This window comes from Canis aureus, chromosome 4, assembly GCF_053574225.1.
Source record: "Canis aureus isolate CA01 chromosome 4, VMU_Caureus_v.1.0, whole genome shotgun sequence".
Lineage (NCBI taxonomy): Eukaryota > Metazoa > Chordata > Mammalia > Carnivora > Canidae > Canis > Canis aureus.
The window spans coordinates 21,502,765-21,517,583 of NC_135614.1; the positions used below are offsets into that span (position 1 = coordinate 21,502,765).

At 39.9% G+C, this 14,819-nt stretch overlaps 1 protein-coding gene across 3 annotated transcripts in view; it reads right to left on the reverse strand.

The window, feature by feature from the left end:
* Positions 1–14,819, reverse strand: part of SLC25A16 (solute carrier family 25 member 16) — a 44,605-nt gene that overhangs the window by 18,704 nt on the left and 11,082 nt on the right. For 2 of the 3 annotated variants that reach the window (XM_077894756.1, XM_077894758.1), the window contains exons 3-4: positions 13,175–13,308; positions 12,195–12,258 (exon numbers count right to left, since the gene is read on the reverse strand). In XM_077894756.1, coding sequence (XP_077750882.1) covers positions 12,195–12,258; positions 13,175–13,308 — 198 coding nt within the window. Of the gene's footprint in view, positions 1–3,997; positions 4,077–12,194; positions 12,259–13,174; positions 13,309–14,819 lie in introns of those variants that run through there. The other variant, XM_077894757.1, reaches the window with a different exon arrangement.

Consider the following 14,819-nt stretch of genomic DNA (forward strand, 5'->3'; position numbering starts at 1 on the left):
GAGCTCTTTACCTGTGCTATTTGTTTTCAATCTATTCATTTTTTAACTATTTAACATATTTATATTTAACTTATCGGTATTCAAATCAGCCATGTATGGCAGGCAAGTCAGTAATTTTCTAACTGGCTTCTTTTAAGATAAATCTTAACTAATACAGTACAAAATTCCTGAGGCAAGATTTGGCAATAAATTACATTTATATTACAGCAAATACCTTATTATCCAGATATTTATAAAACTAACATGTTTTGCAAGTTGGCTTAATTTTTTTTTTACAGCTTGTGGTAAAGACTTTGCAAGGGAATTTTTGGAAAATAAAATTAGGAGATATTATCCATAAAATAGTTTCATCTTTATTGGAATATTTCATATTAAGAAGTGTAACAAAAGAATCAAAAGGCTGACCATTTTAAGGCTTGATTGTGCTGACACAACACAACTTGATTAATATTCAGATTTTGCTAGGATTTTCCCAATTCATCACTATCCATTTTTACAAAAGCTATTAATTTTTACAACTTCTTTTTTTCTCTTCCCTAACTTGCATCACTTTGGTCTTGCCTCTTCCACTTGCTCTCTCTCACTCCATTTATTTCTTCTTTCCTTCTAGTTGTCTTACTGGCTTCAGGTGGCTTAACATGAAATGATTGTGACTTAAAGTAGCAAATGATAAATTGGTAGAAAATGAGTATGCTTAGAAATTTATAAATGTAAAGGGGGCATTAGCTTAAAAGTTGCAAGACAGAAAGTGGCAGGACCATGAGTCAGACTGAGGAATTGGCATAACCTAATTATATATCAGAAAATGGTAAAAAAAATAATGCCAATGGTTACTAGAATGCTAAATTTGTGATCTAGTTTTGCAATTTTTTAGCCAGTTTATTTTACCATGTTTTTATGGATTTCTTTTTTTTTTTTTTTTTTTAATGATAGTCACACAGAGAGAGAGAGAGGGGGGCAGAGACACAGGCAGAGGGAGAAGCAGGCTCCATGCACCGGGAGCCCTATGTGGGATTCGATCCCAGGTCTCCGGGATCGTGCCCTGGGCCAAAGGCAGGCGCCAAACTGCTGCGCCACCCAGGGATCCCTATGGATTTCTTTTAAATTAAAAAAAAATCAATCAGGGATCCCTGGGTGGCGCAGCAGTTTGGCGCCTGCCTTTGGCCCAGGGCGCGATTCTGGAGACCCGGGATCGAATCCCACATCGGGCTCCCGGTGCATGGAGCCTGCTTCTCCCTCTGCCTGTGTCTCTGCCTCTCTCTCTAACTATCATAAATAAATAAAAATTTAAAAAAAAATTAAAAAAAAATCAATCAAATCTTCCTAAAGGAAAAAACATGTTAACATTTGTTAAAATGAAACAAGTTTAAGGCAAAAAAGAAAAGAAGGATGCCTGGGTGGCTCAGTGGTTGATCATCTGCCTTTGACTCAGGGCATGATCCCGGAGTCTCACAATTGAGTCATGCATCCGGCTTCCTACATGGAGCCTGCTTCTCCCTATGCCTATGTCTCTGCCTCTCCCTCTCTGTGTCTCATGAATAAATAAATAAAATCTTAAAAAAATAAAAATAAAAAAGAAAGAAACCACAGGCCCAAAATGGAGTCACTTGTGCTAAGCCCATGTCACCAAATCAAGTCTTAATACTTAACCTAAATGCAGTTTCAACCTTCTCCAGGAATTTGCCCCACTCTTTCTTTATCTCTTCCCTCTTCTGGCTATAAAAGCTTTCCATTTTGCATAGCTCCCCAGATCTCCTTTCTACTTGCTAGATGGGATGCTGCATAATGCATGAATTGTTGAAAAAGCCAATCTGATTCTCAAATTTTTACAGTTGAATTGTTTTTTTTTTTTTTTGAGATTTTATTCATGAGATACACAGAGAGAGAATGAGAGAGAGAGAGAGAGAGAGAGAGAGAGAGGGTCAAGGACACAGGCAGAGGGAGAAGCAGGCTCCATGCACCGGGAGCCTGACGTGGGATTCGATCCCGGGTCTCCAGGATCACGCCCTGTGCCGAAGGCAGGCACCAAACCGCTGAGCCACCCAGGGATCCGTTTTTTAAAGATTTTATTTATTCATTTGAGAGAGAGAAAACAAGAGAGAGGAGAGAGGCACAGAGAGAGAAGCAGATTCCCCACTGAGCCAAGAGCCCTACATGGCACTCAGTCCCAGGACCTAGAGATCATGACCTGAGCCAAAGGCAAATCCTGAAAACAACTTAATGATTTCTTTTTTTTTTTTTTTTAAGATTTTATTTATTTATTTATTCGGGAGAGAGCACAAGCAGTAGGGAGAGGGAGAAGCAGGCTCCCTGCTGAACCAGAAGCCCAACGTGAGACTTGATACAAGGACCCTAGTATCAAGACCTGAGCTGAAGGCAGATGCTTAACCGGCTAAGCCACCTAGGACTCCCAACAACTTCATGATTTCAATGTAATATTAAACCCTGAGGGCAGCCCCAGTGGCGCAGCAGTTTGGCGCTGCCTGTAGCCTGGGTGTGATCCTGGAGACCCAGGATCGAGTCCTACATCGGGCTCCCTGCATGGAGCCTGCTTCCCCCTCTGCCTGTGTCTCTGCCTCTCTCTCCGTGTCTATGAATAAATAAGTAAAAACTTTAAAAATAAATAAATAAATAAACCCTGGAATGTAGGCAGAGAATTTTTAATAATTACACACTCTTAAATCTTGAAAACTAATTAGTGACTTTAAATGTTTACTTATTTTTAGAACAAGGAGGTAAGAAATACCCTTCACTCTAAGTATTAAACTATGAACCCCTCTACAGGGCTAGATGTAGACTTCTACAAACCTTAACAAAAAAGATTATGATATCTTGCATTGTTCAAACTAAAAATACTATTACACTGTAAAATAAGTTTGAGGATATCCAACTACGTTCTGATTTTCCTCACAATGACTGCATCAATCCTTTTTCAAAATAATGCTGGGGACTTAAGCATGGGTGTAGTCTACCTGTAAGTAATCTAGCACCAGCATTATTTTCTTGGGGTTGAACTTTTCTCATTTCAGTAATTTATTATTTTTAAAGTATTTGGATTTGACTTATGATCAAAACTGATCAAATGGTCAAAAGAACTTATGAGTATGGACTCTAGATTGAGCCTGAGTTCAAATTAGACTCTACCACTAACTAGCTGTGTGACCTTGAGCAAGTTACCTAACCTGGGTGTCAGCTTCAAAATCTGTAAAACGGACACCACAATAAGTCATTACCCAAATTAGGTTTTATGAAGCTTAAATGAGTTAATATATGTAAATAAAGGCTTAAAATAATTCCCAACATATACAAAATATTATATCTAAATGTTAAAAAAAAATGTTAGCTATTATTCTCCCAGTCTTTTTCAAGTTATTCATTTTTTGACCCTTTCTTTTTTTTCTTTTCTTTTTTTTTTAAGAGATCTTATTTATTTATTCATGATAGACACAGAGAGAGAGAGAGAGAGAGAGAGAGAGAGGCAGAGACACAGGCAGAGGGAAAAGCAGGCTCCATACTGGGAGCCTGACGTGGGACTCGATCCCGGGACTCCAGGATCACACCCTGGGCCGAAGGCAGGCGCTAAACTGCTCAGCCACCCAGGGATCCCCTTGACCCTTTCTTTTGTGAACCAAATCAACTGTATTCTCTTTTTACCCAAATTCTTCCACTCTCAATCTCTTCCTATACATCAAGAATTCAAATAAAAAGGAAAAAATTAAAAAATAATAATACAAAAAGAAAAAAAGAACAATCGGGATTATTGGGAAGGAATATGTAACAAAGTGGGAACTTAGCTTGACTGCTAGTAATCATACTGACCTATGTATCAGTCATCTACATGGTGACTGGGATTTTCAATTCATAAACCTAGTGTCTCCCATTTTGGCCTTTTTTCTATACTCACATATCTCTTCCTTACTAGTCTAACTAGCACTGCTTTTCTGAGAGGCCAAAAAAGTCCTCCAAGTACAATTAAGGAAAATCAGAAACTACCTACCTCAAATAGTGGTGGTGATAGTTTTCCTCTTCCCCCATTTTACAACCATAATCCAATACAGAAAGCAGTATATCTTCACCTACCAGGAAGCAACGAAACTCAATCAAGTTGAGGTGTGCCTGCAATTTTTGTATATGTGTAAACTTCTCTTTTCTTCCCTTAGTCAAGAAATTGAGGACTTAATGATGAATCCAAACTTACTGAGACTGTTTTTCCCTAAATTCTTACCCTAACATAGAATCCAGGAATTGTGGTAACCCAAGAACATACATTAATCAGTAATTAAATTTTGCAGATCTGCAAAGCTTCAAAGACCTCAACAGTGCCTCATAATCACTGTATACAATACAAAAACCCTATGAGTGCAAATTATATTTATAATCATGATACCTAAGACAGATAATTCCTGGTCATTAAAACTGCAGAGATCGGGATCTCTCGGTGGCACAGCGGTTTAGTGCCTGCCTTTGGCCCAGGGCGTGATCCTGGAGACCTGGGATCGAGTCCCACGTCGGGCTCCTGGTGCATGGAGCCTGCTTCTCCCTCTGCCTGTGTCTCTGCCTCTCTCTCTCTCTCTCTCTCTCTGTGACTATCATAAATAAATAAAAAAATTTTAAGGGATCCCTGGGTGGCACAGCGGTTTAGCGCCTGCCTTTGGCTCAGGGCGCGATCCTGGAGACCCGGGATCGAATCCCACATCGGGCTCCTGGTGCATAAAGCCTGCTTCTCCCTCTGCCTATGTCTCCGCCTCTCTCTCTCTCTCTCTCTGTGACTATCATAAATAAATTTAAAAAAAAAATTTTTTTTTAAATTTAAAAAAAACTGCAGATATCATATTCTGAAAATATGGCAAATATAAATTTTTTATTCTGCTCCAGCAAGAAGCATATATAACTTCTTAACAAAGGAACTACCACTATAAGGAGGAGGCAGTAGAGGAAAGATGAAAGAGGACTTCAACCACTTCTATTTTGACATCAGTGTGTACTTTCTAATTGCTTAAGTTCTTCTTTCCAGCTTATCTCTTTACTCAGGCAAAAGACCAGGTGGGCAAAGCATTCTGTGAGCATCCCTCAAGACAGGACAACTGCCCTGAACCAGCAAGACCAGGCGGGATTGACCTCCCTGCCCACCAACATTTGTCCCATATTTTCCTTATATAAACCTAGAAGTATTTTCAGCCTTTGAGACACTCTTTGAGAGTGTCCACTGTCTTCTGGGTAATGGCCTCACAGAAATAAATTCCTTTCTTGTTTTACCACATCCACCTTTCTATCTTTGGATTTTATCCATAGAGAGTAGCCGAACCTGGTCTATTTGGGAACCCCAAAGCCAGGTGTTCTTGCACTTCTGAGCCCCCGTTGCAATTCTGGCAAGTCAGCCAGGCGCTGTACTTCTCATTTATCCAGCCGCCTCAGGATTCCCCAGTATAGAGCAATTAGCTGTGGCAGCAGCCCAAGGCTCCCTGTTGGTTTCCTGAGCTAGTGACTGTGAGAGGTCAGAGTCAGCTAGCTATTGCTAGTCGACCCCAGACAGGGAGCTGCTGAAACCTGTTTCATTTTGAGGACTTTCTCCCTTGCCTTGAACTGGCACCAACTGCCTTACCTACATCTGGTGAAACAAATGAATTAGAAGTAGCAGGCCCTAGAAATTTGGCTCCCGGTAAGTTCCCGATAAGTGCATACTGTACCCAGTACTTCTTTATTTCCCTTCTGTTGGGTTCTTTTGAACCACTGTCAGGTTTTCATGACCTTTTTGTTTAGGCTTGCATAGCCTGGAGTTGGGGCAGGGGCCACTGAAACTTGTGAAGGTACTGACAAGGTACCACAAGGACTATTTGACAAATACAGGTTTTTGAGGAATGATGAGGTAAACAGGAAGTTAAAGTACACATCTGGGAAGATCTCTGTTGGAATTCGTGTGTCTGTGAGTATATGTAACAAGACAGGAAGTACTACCTCTATACCCTTTCAAAAGCTCCTGGCTGACTGGTCTATATATCTATGACTCATTTTATGTGTGTTCAGGACTGACAAGGATTGGAATGAATGAGTTTCTGGTTTTTTTGGTAGTAGAGGGTGGGGAGGTAGCAGAGGGAGAGGCAGAGAGAGAATCTCCAGGCTGGGCATGGAGCCGGATGCAGGGCTTGATCTCACAACCTTGAGATCATTACCTGGGCTGAAATTAAGAGTCAGGAGTTTAATCAACCGAGCCACTCAGGCACCTCAAGGAATGAATGAGTTTTAAAATTACATTGGTAGGGGGATCCCTGGGTGGCGCAGCGGTTTGGCGCCTGCCTTTGGCCCGGGGTGCGATCCTGGAGACCCGGGATCGAGTCCCGCATCGGGCTCCCGGTGTATGGAGCCTGCTTCTCCCTCTGCCTGTGTCTCTGCCTCTCTCTCTCTGTGTGACTATCATGAATAAATAAATAAAATCTTAAAAAAAAAAAAAAAAAAAAAAAAAAAAAAAAAAAATAAAATTACATTGGTAGGGACACCTAGCTGGTTCAGTCATTAGAGCATGTGACTCTTGATCTCAGGGTTGTAAGTTCAAGCCCCTTCTTGATCTCAGGGTTGCAAGTTCAAGCCCCATGTAGAGCTTATTTTTAAAAACATAAATAAAGAAGTGCACTCTTAAAAAAAAAAGAGTACACTGGTATAGGTTGAGCTTTTCAGTTAAAAACAACAAAGTTTTCTTGGATTGTTGGTCTGGTCTTGATAAGAAATTATAAAAATTTTTTTCCTGGGATCCCTGGGTGGCGCAGCGGTTTGGTGCCTGCCTTTGGCCCAGGGCGCGATCCTGGAGATCCGGGATCGAATCCCACATCAGGCTCCCAGTGCATGGAGCCTGCCTGCTTGTGTCTCTGCCTCTCTCTCTCTCACTGTGTGCCTATCATGAATAAAAATTAAAAAAAAAAAAAAAAAAAAAAGTTTTTTCCTTTTTCTTTATCTGCCCAGGGCTATGTTTTGTCATTATCAGGGCTTCGATTACTTAAGAAAGTTAAAACACGGGACACCTTGGTGGCTCAGTGGTTGAGCATCTGCCTTTGGCTCTGGTCGTGATCGCAGGGTCCTGGGATTGAGTCCTGCGCATCAGGCTCCCCACAGGGAGCCTATTTCTCCCCCTTCCTTGGTCTCTGCCTCTTTGTGTGTCTCTCATGAACAAATAAATAAAATCTTTAAAAAAAAGTTAGGGATCCCTGGGTGGCGCAGCGGTTTGGCACCTGCCTTTGGCCCAGGGCGCGATCCTGGAGACCCGGGATCAAATCCCACATCAGGCTCCTGGTGCATGGAGCCTGCTTCTCCCTCTGCCTGTGTCTCTGCCTCTCTCTCTCTCTCTCTCTGTGACTATCATAAATAATAAAAAAATAAGAAAGTTAAAACTTCTCAGGGTGCCTTAGTGGCTCAGTCAGTTGAGGGTCTACCTTCCGTTCAGATCATGATCTTGGGGTCCTACACTCCCTTCTCAGCAGGAAGTCTGCTTCTCCCTTTTCTCTCCCTCTGCCCCTCCCCCTTGCTTGTGCGCGCTCTCTCTCTCAAAAAAATAAAAAATAAAAAACTTAAAAATGTTAAAACTTCTCAATATTAAAGGAGCTAAATTTTGCTAATAACTATATAGACTTCTTTATAATCTTTTATTGCCACCTTGGTTAAACAGACAATTAAATATTAAGTTTTATAACAATCTGTAATCTTGTTAAGGCAACTGCTTTATTTATTTATTTTAAGAGATTTTATTTATTTGACAGAGAGGGAGAGAGCACAAGCAAGGGGAACAGCAGAGGGAGAGGGAGAAGCAGGCTCCTCACTGAGTACGGAGCCCGATATAAGGCTCCATCTCAGAATCTTGGGATCACAACCTGAGCCAAAAGCAGACGCTTAACTGACTGAGCCACCTGGGTGTCCCATGGCAACTGCTTTAAAACCTTCTGAGATTTTTGGGGTGTCTGGCTGGTTCAGTTGGAGGAGTGACTCTAGATCCCAAGGTTGGGAGTTCAAGCCTCACACTGGCTATACAAATTACTTAAATTTTAAAAAGGCACCTGGGTGGCTCAGTCAGTTAAGTGGCTGCCTTTGGCTCAGGTAATGATCCCAGGGTCCTGGGATCCAGACCCATGTTGGGCTTCCTGGCTCAGTGGGGAGTTAGTTAGCTTCTCCCTCTGCCCCTCCCCCTACTCATGCCTTCTCTCTCAAATAAATAAATAAATAATTTTTAAAGTGTCCTAGTAGTTAAGCATCTGACTTTTTGTTTTGACTCAGATCATGATCTCAAGGTTGTGAGATTGAGCCTCACGTTGAGCTCTACACTCAGCACAGAGTCTGCTTGCAATTCTCTATTCTCCCTCTCTCTCTCTGCCACTCCCACTCATGTTCACACTGGCTCTCTCCAAAATAAAAATCTTTAAAAAACCTGAGGTTTTTAACAAACCTCCCAAGATTCAAATTCTAAATGAAGGCTTTTTGACTAATTAGGCTTGCTTATTTGGCATATTCGATTACATAGGAAGCACTGTCAAATAAATGGTGATGATCTTCTTAGGTTATATTGTATGAATAAATGCTATAATGCTGTTCTAGAAATTATCTGAAATCCCTAAAGTTTTAACATGTCCTGGTATAAGGTCATCATTTAACATTCTAATTATTGGGCAGCCCCGGTGGCGCAGCGGTTTAGTGCCACCTGCAGCCTGGGGTGGTGCGATCCTGGAGACCCGGATGGAGTCTCCATACAGCTTCCTATATGGAGCCTGCTTCTCTCTCTGCCTGTATCTCTGCCTGTGTTTCTGCCTCTCTCTCTCTGCGTGTCTCTCTATGAATAAATAAACAAAATCTTAAAAAAAAAAAAAAAAAACACATTCTAATTATTGAAATGTTGGGTATCACAGAAATAATTGGATCTCCTTGTCAACTGCACTATAATGAACTATTGTCCAATCTTTAACCATATCCATCTTTTTTTAGTCTTTTGTTATTTATAGTTATTGCTCTCTTGAACTGTGTTTCATCTTCGAGGAGATTCATGAAAAGGACTATTTGACAGATACAGGTTTTTGATATGTTTTTTTTTTTAAGATTTTATTTATTTATTTGACAAAGAGAGCAGAAGCAGGGGGTGCGGTGTGGGGAGAGGGAGCAGCAGACTTCTGGATGAGCAGGGAGCCCAATGTGGGGCTCGATCCCAAGACCTGGGATCATGACCCAAGCTGAAGGTAGCCTCTCAAATGACTGAGCCACCCATGAGCCCCCCTGATATCTTTAAAATCATAAAACTGGGATCCCTGGGTGGTGCAGCGGTTTGGCGCCTGCCTTTGGCCCAGGGCGCGATCCTGGAGACCCGGGATCGAATCCCACGTCGGGCTCCCGGTGCATGGAGCCTGCATCTCCCTCTGCCTGTGTCTCTGCCTCTCTCTCTCTCTCTCTGTGACTATCATGAATAAATAAATAAAATCTTAAAAAAAAGAAAAAAATAAAATAAAATAAAATAAAATCATAAAACTAAACTGGGTAAGAATTTCCAGGACTAATGGAAAAGCTGCATTCAATCAGAATAAAAATTAGTAACATGGGATTAAATGAATTAAGAAAGATAGTTATAGTTTTTATGACCCTTCTTTGAAACATTGCTGGTTCTAACATTTCCTCTTCCAGATTTTTTTTTTTTAATTTTTATTCATAACAGACACAGAGAGATAGAGAGGCAGAGACACAGGCAGAGGGAGGAGCAGGCTCCTTACAGGGAACCCGATGTGGGACTTGATCCCAGGTTTCCAGGTCACACCCCGGGCCAAAGGCAGCGCCAAACTGCTGGGCCACCGGGGCTGCCCAGATTTAAGGAAACTTTTTCTCTCAAGATATCTATGACTTGAAGAAATACAATAAAATACTCCTTTGTAAACAAATTAAAACATTTAACTTTTCTGCCTACCTGTACCCTCCAAAATTCAGAAACTTTCATGAGTATTCTTTCTTTCATGACAATTTTAATTAGTTGCACAAGTTCAGTAAGAATCTGTTTTCTGGGGATCCCTGGGTGGCGCAGCGGTTTGGCGCCTGCCTTTGGCCCAGGGCGCGATCCTGGAGACCCGGGATCGAATCCCACATCGGGCTCCCGGTGCATGGAGCCTGCTTCTCCCTCTGCCTGTGTCTCTGCCTCTCTCTCTCTCTCTCTGTGTGACTATCATAAATAAATAAATTAAAAAAAAAAAAAAAAAACTAGAAACATCTCAGGCTGAAAGTAAAAGAAACAAATGGTCAATAAACATTGGAAAGCTGATGAACCTTACTCATAATTAACTGCTAAATACTAAAAAAAAAAATTTTTAAGATTTTTTTTAATTTTTTTAAATTTTTATTTATTTATGATAGTCACACAGAGAGAGAGAGAGAGAGGCAGAGACACAGGCAGAGGGAGAAGCAGGCTCCATGCACCGGGAGCCTGACGTGGGATTCGATCCCGGGTCTCCAGGATCGCGCCCTGGGCCAAAGGCAGGCGCTAAACCACTGTGCCACCCAGGGATCCCAAATTTTTAAGATTATATTTATTCATGAGACACAGAAAGAGAGGCAGAGAGACACAGGCAGAGGGAGAACCAGGCTCTACATAGGGAGCCTGACATGGGACTCAATCCCGGGTCTCCAGGATCAGGCCCTGGGCTGAAGGCGGTGCTATACCGCTGAGCCACCCAGGCTGCTCTAAATATTAAAAATTTGATAAGACCCAGTGTTGCTGGCATGTCTGGGTGGCTCAGGGGTTGAGTTTCTGCCTTTGTCTCAGGGCATGATCCCACCGTCCTGGGATCGAGTCCCACATTGTGTTCCCTGCATGGAGCCTGCTTCTCCCCCTGCTTCTGCCTCTCTCTGTTTCTCATGTATAAATAAACAAAATCTTTAAAAAAAAAATCTATTAAAAAAATTTAAAAAGACCCAGAGTTGTTATGGTATATAGGGGAAAAAGTCATTAAAAGCATTATGAAGGCAGCCCGGGTGGCTCAGCTGTTTAGTGCCACCTTCAGCCCAGGATGTGATCTTGCATGGAGTATGCTTCTCCCTCTGCCTGTCTCTGCCTCGCTCTCTCTCCTCTCTGTGTTTCTCATGAATAAATAAATAAAATCTTAAAAAAAAAGCATTATGAAGATCAACTAGACAACTTATCAAAATTTAAATGCACACATCCTTTGATAAAATAATTTCCCTTGTCAAAATTTATTCTACAGCCATAACAAGTACAATGTGTTATTTGTGAAATAAAAACTGAAAATATTCCAAATGCCAGTCAATAGGGGACTGGATTAAATATATCATGATACATTCATAAATTAGAAAATAACATCAGGTCTTTAAAAAAAAGAAGAAAGATCTATGTATTGATATAGAAAACAAGTCTTGAGATAACTGTAAAAGAAAGGTTCTAATCTTACAGAGTAGTATTGGAAAAAAGCATATATAAAAAATTGCTAATAGTTATTGCTTCTAGGGAGTAGAATTATTTTCATTGTATAGGAGTATGTATTATTATAGTCATTATAATTTTTTTAAATGCTTGAAAGAAAAAAACATTTCCAGAAGTAGAATTGTCAAAGGGAATGTACAGGGATCCCTGGGTGGCTCAATGGTTTAGTGCCTGCCTTTGGCTCAGGGCATGATCCTGGAGTCCTGAGATCAAGTCCCACGTCAGGCTCCCTGCATGGAGCCTGCTTCTCCCTCTGCCTATGTCTCTGCCTCTCTCTCTCTGTCTCTCTCATGAATAAATAAAATCTTAAAAAAAAAAAAAAAAAAGGGAGGGATCCCTGGGTGGCGCAGCGGTTTGGTGCCTGCCTTTGGCCCAGGGCATGATCCTGGAGACCCGGGATCGAATCCCACGTCAGGCTCCCGGTGCATGGAGCCTGCTTCTCCCTCTGCCTGTGTCTCTGCCTCTCTCTCTCTCTCTGTATGACTTTCATAAATAAATTTAAAAAATTAAAAAAAAAAAAAGGGAATGTATGTTGTTCACAGAGTTATACATTTAGACTATTCCTTACCTTTTCCTACTGTAAAATACTTTTGTTGAGGTGGGATATTAATGATTTCTTACATGGCTAAGTATAGGAAGATGACAAAGGTGTGCTACTTAATCAATGTCACAAATATTACTTAAAGCAAATTGTGTATTTTAGTAGAAAATTAATTTGTCAGAAATAAAATACACCCACTCCTCTTACCTGCCATGGATCCAGCCATTAATCTGTGCACATGACCAGAAACGCCCAGCTTTGTGGTAATTAACTAGAAACCAAAAACATCATATTAAATGGGATATTTTGGAGTACTTCTCATTTCACTGTTTCATAATGAAGACATTTCAAGAAAGTTACAGGACTAGTGAAAAGAAAATCAGTATTAAACATAAGTGAAACAAGTGCAATGGTATAAAAGTGAACAGTGTTCTAGCACATGATGAACAGTTCAGGTATTTCCTCTGTAGCCTCTGCTCTAGTTCTGCACTTTTACAATCTTAATTTAGGATTGCCAAATATACTATGTTGCATGTTGATGACCACAAATACTTAAAGAGTGAATGGTATAGTACAAATAAAATGCTACTAAGGACAATGAATTCTTGATATACTGATGGCATCAATTCTGACTGATGAGCTTAGAATGTTCTATTGTTTTCTTTTTAAGATACTTGTAAAATTTAACATATTTAACCTTTTTCTAAGTTATTTGAGAGCATAAACTTTCAGTCCAACAAAGAGAAAATCAATTAATGAGTAGGATGGGAAAAGTTGTTAACTGATAGCATTACTCAAAAATGGACTTTCACCATATGATTTCACTATCTTATTTAGTAAGAAAATCCAAAGCCACAATGTTACTTTCCTATAACTGAGAAACAAAAAGCACATTAAAAAGCTATTAATATTTTATGAATTTACTATTATCTACTTGAGGTATATTTTGGCTCTTCTTCATAAGTGTGTACATAAACAATTTGCTCAAAAATGACTAACAAGTCTAAAATAGATACCTCCAAAACCAAGTTATATTTAAAAATTTAAATTATCACAAGTCTTTTTCCTTCAAAAAGGTATTACTTTACCCATTCATCCAAAGTAATTTTAAAGACCAAAGCAAATGCCTTGTCAACTAAGTATGATATTCAGGACACAAAAAGGAAACAAGATAAAAGTTCAAGTACCGTTTTATAATGCTCAAATGCCATAAACTGGATTGCACCATAGGGAAAGATTCGAATCATCATTGCACCATTCCCTTTATATAATCCAAGGTATCCCTCCTTTTGGGGAACAGCACGCAATGCAGAAAATACTCCTATTTTTGGAAAAGTGTTTAGAAGAAAAATACTATTAAAACAGAGGAAACTATCTAAATTCAAATTTTCACAACAATCACTTAAAAGATGATGACTCTATCATTCATGATATAATTTTGTCTGAGAAATTACATGAATAGTAATTTATGATTAGCATTTAAACCTACCTAAAATACATAAGTCCAAATTATACAAACATCTCCTATAAAAATATAAAACATATAACAAAAATCAGCCATACAGTATAGCAAAATAGATTTATAATTATTACAAATTATATTAACTTACAGTAATCTAAAAAATATTAACAAATATATTCAAGGACCAGACACTGCAGATTAACTCTGGAAGGATAAAGGAAGGTTTCCCAGACTGACCTAGATACATAAGGGAATTGCTAAATAAACAAATTTAAAAACTATTACAATTTTTTTAAAGATTTTATTTATTTAGGGCAGCCTGGCTCAGCGGTTTAGCACCACCTTTAGCCCAGGGTGAGATCCTAGAGACCATGATCGAGGCTCCCTGCATGGTCTGCTTCTCCCTCTGTCTGTGCCTCTGCGTCTCTATCTCTCATGACTAAATAAATAAAATCTTTAAAAAAAAAAAAAGATTTTATTTATTTGCTTGAAAGAGAAGAGAGGAAGAAAAGAGAAAGACAAGCAGAATCCACGCTGAGCACAAATTCGGATGTCGGGCTGGATCCCAGGACCCCAAGATAATGACCTGAGCCAGAGGCTTAATTGACCTAGCCACCTAGCCAGCCCCTATTGTAACTATTTAAATTTGGGGGAAGGGTGCCTGGGTGGATCAGTGGTTGAGTATCTGCCTTGAGTACCACCCAGGGTGTGATCCTGGGGTCCCAGGATCGAGTCCCATATCAGGTTCCCTGCAGGGAGGGAGCCTGCTTCTCTCTTTGCCTGTCTCTGCCTCTCTCATGAATAATTTTTTTTAAATGGCTTAAGCAAATAAAGGGAACTTAAAATAAATAACTAAAGCAAGCACTTGTATAACTTCCACCCTTTAAAAGAAAAAGTAACCCTCAATCTTTAAAAAAAAAAAAAAAAGAGGAGTTCCTAGGTGGCTCAATTGTTGAGCCCAACTCTTGATTTCGGCCCAGATCATGATCTCAAGATCCTGGGATCAAGCCCCTGCTAGGGCTCCATGCTCCATGGAGAGTCAGCTTTCTGCTCTCCCTCTGTCTCTGCCCCTCCTCTCTGTTCATGCTCTCTCAAATAAATAAAATCTTTAGAAAAAGAGAAAGAATAATTCTATTTCATATATATATCTATGGATTGCACCATAGGGAAAGATTCGAATCATCATTGCACCATATATGTGTATATGTAAAAATTCTCCTAGAACACATGAATAATGAAATTAAATATACTCCCCCACCACCAAAAAAATTCTCTTGCAGGAGAGGGGACAAAGGTTAGACCCTGTTTAATTTGATTCAAATGTATTTGTAACAATTTAATTTAAGAATAATCAAATTTAAAATAACGGT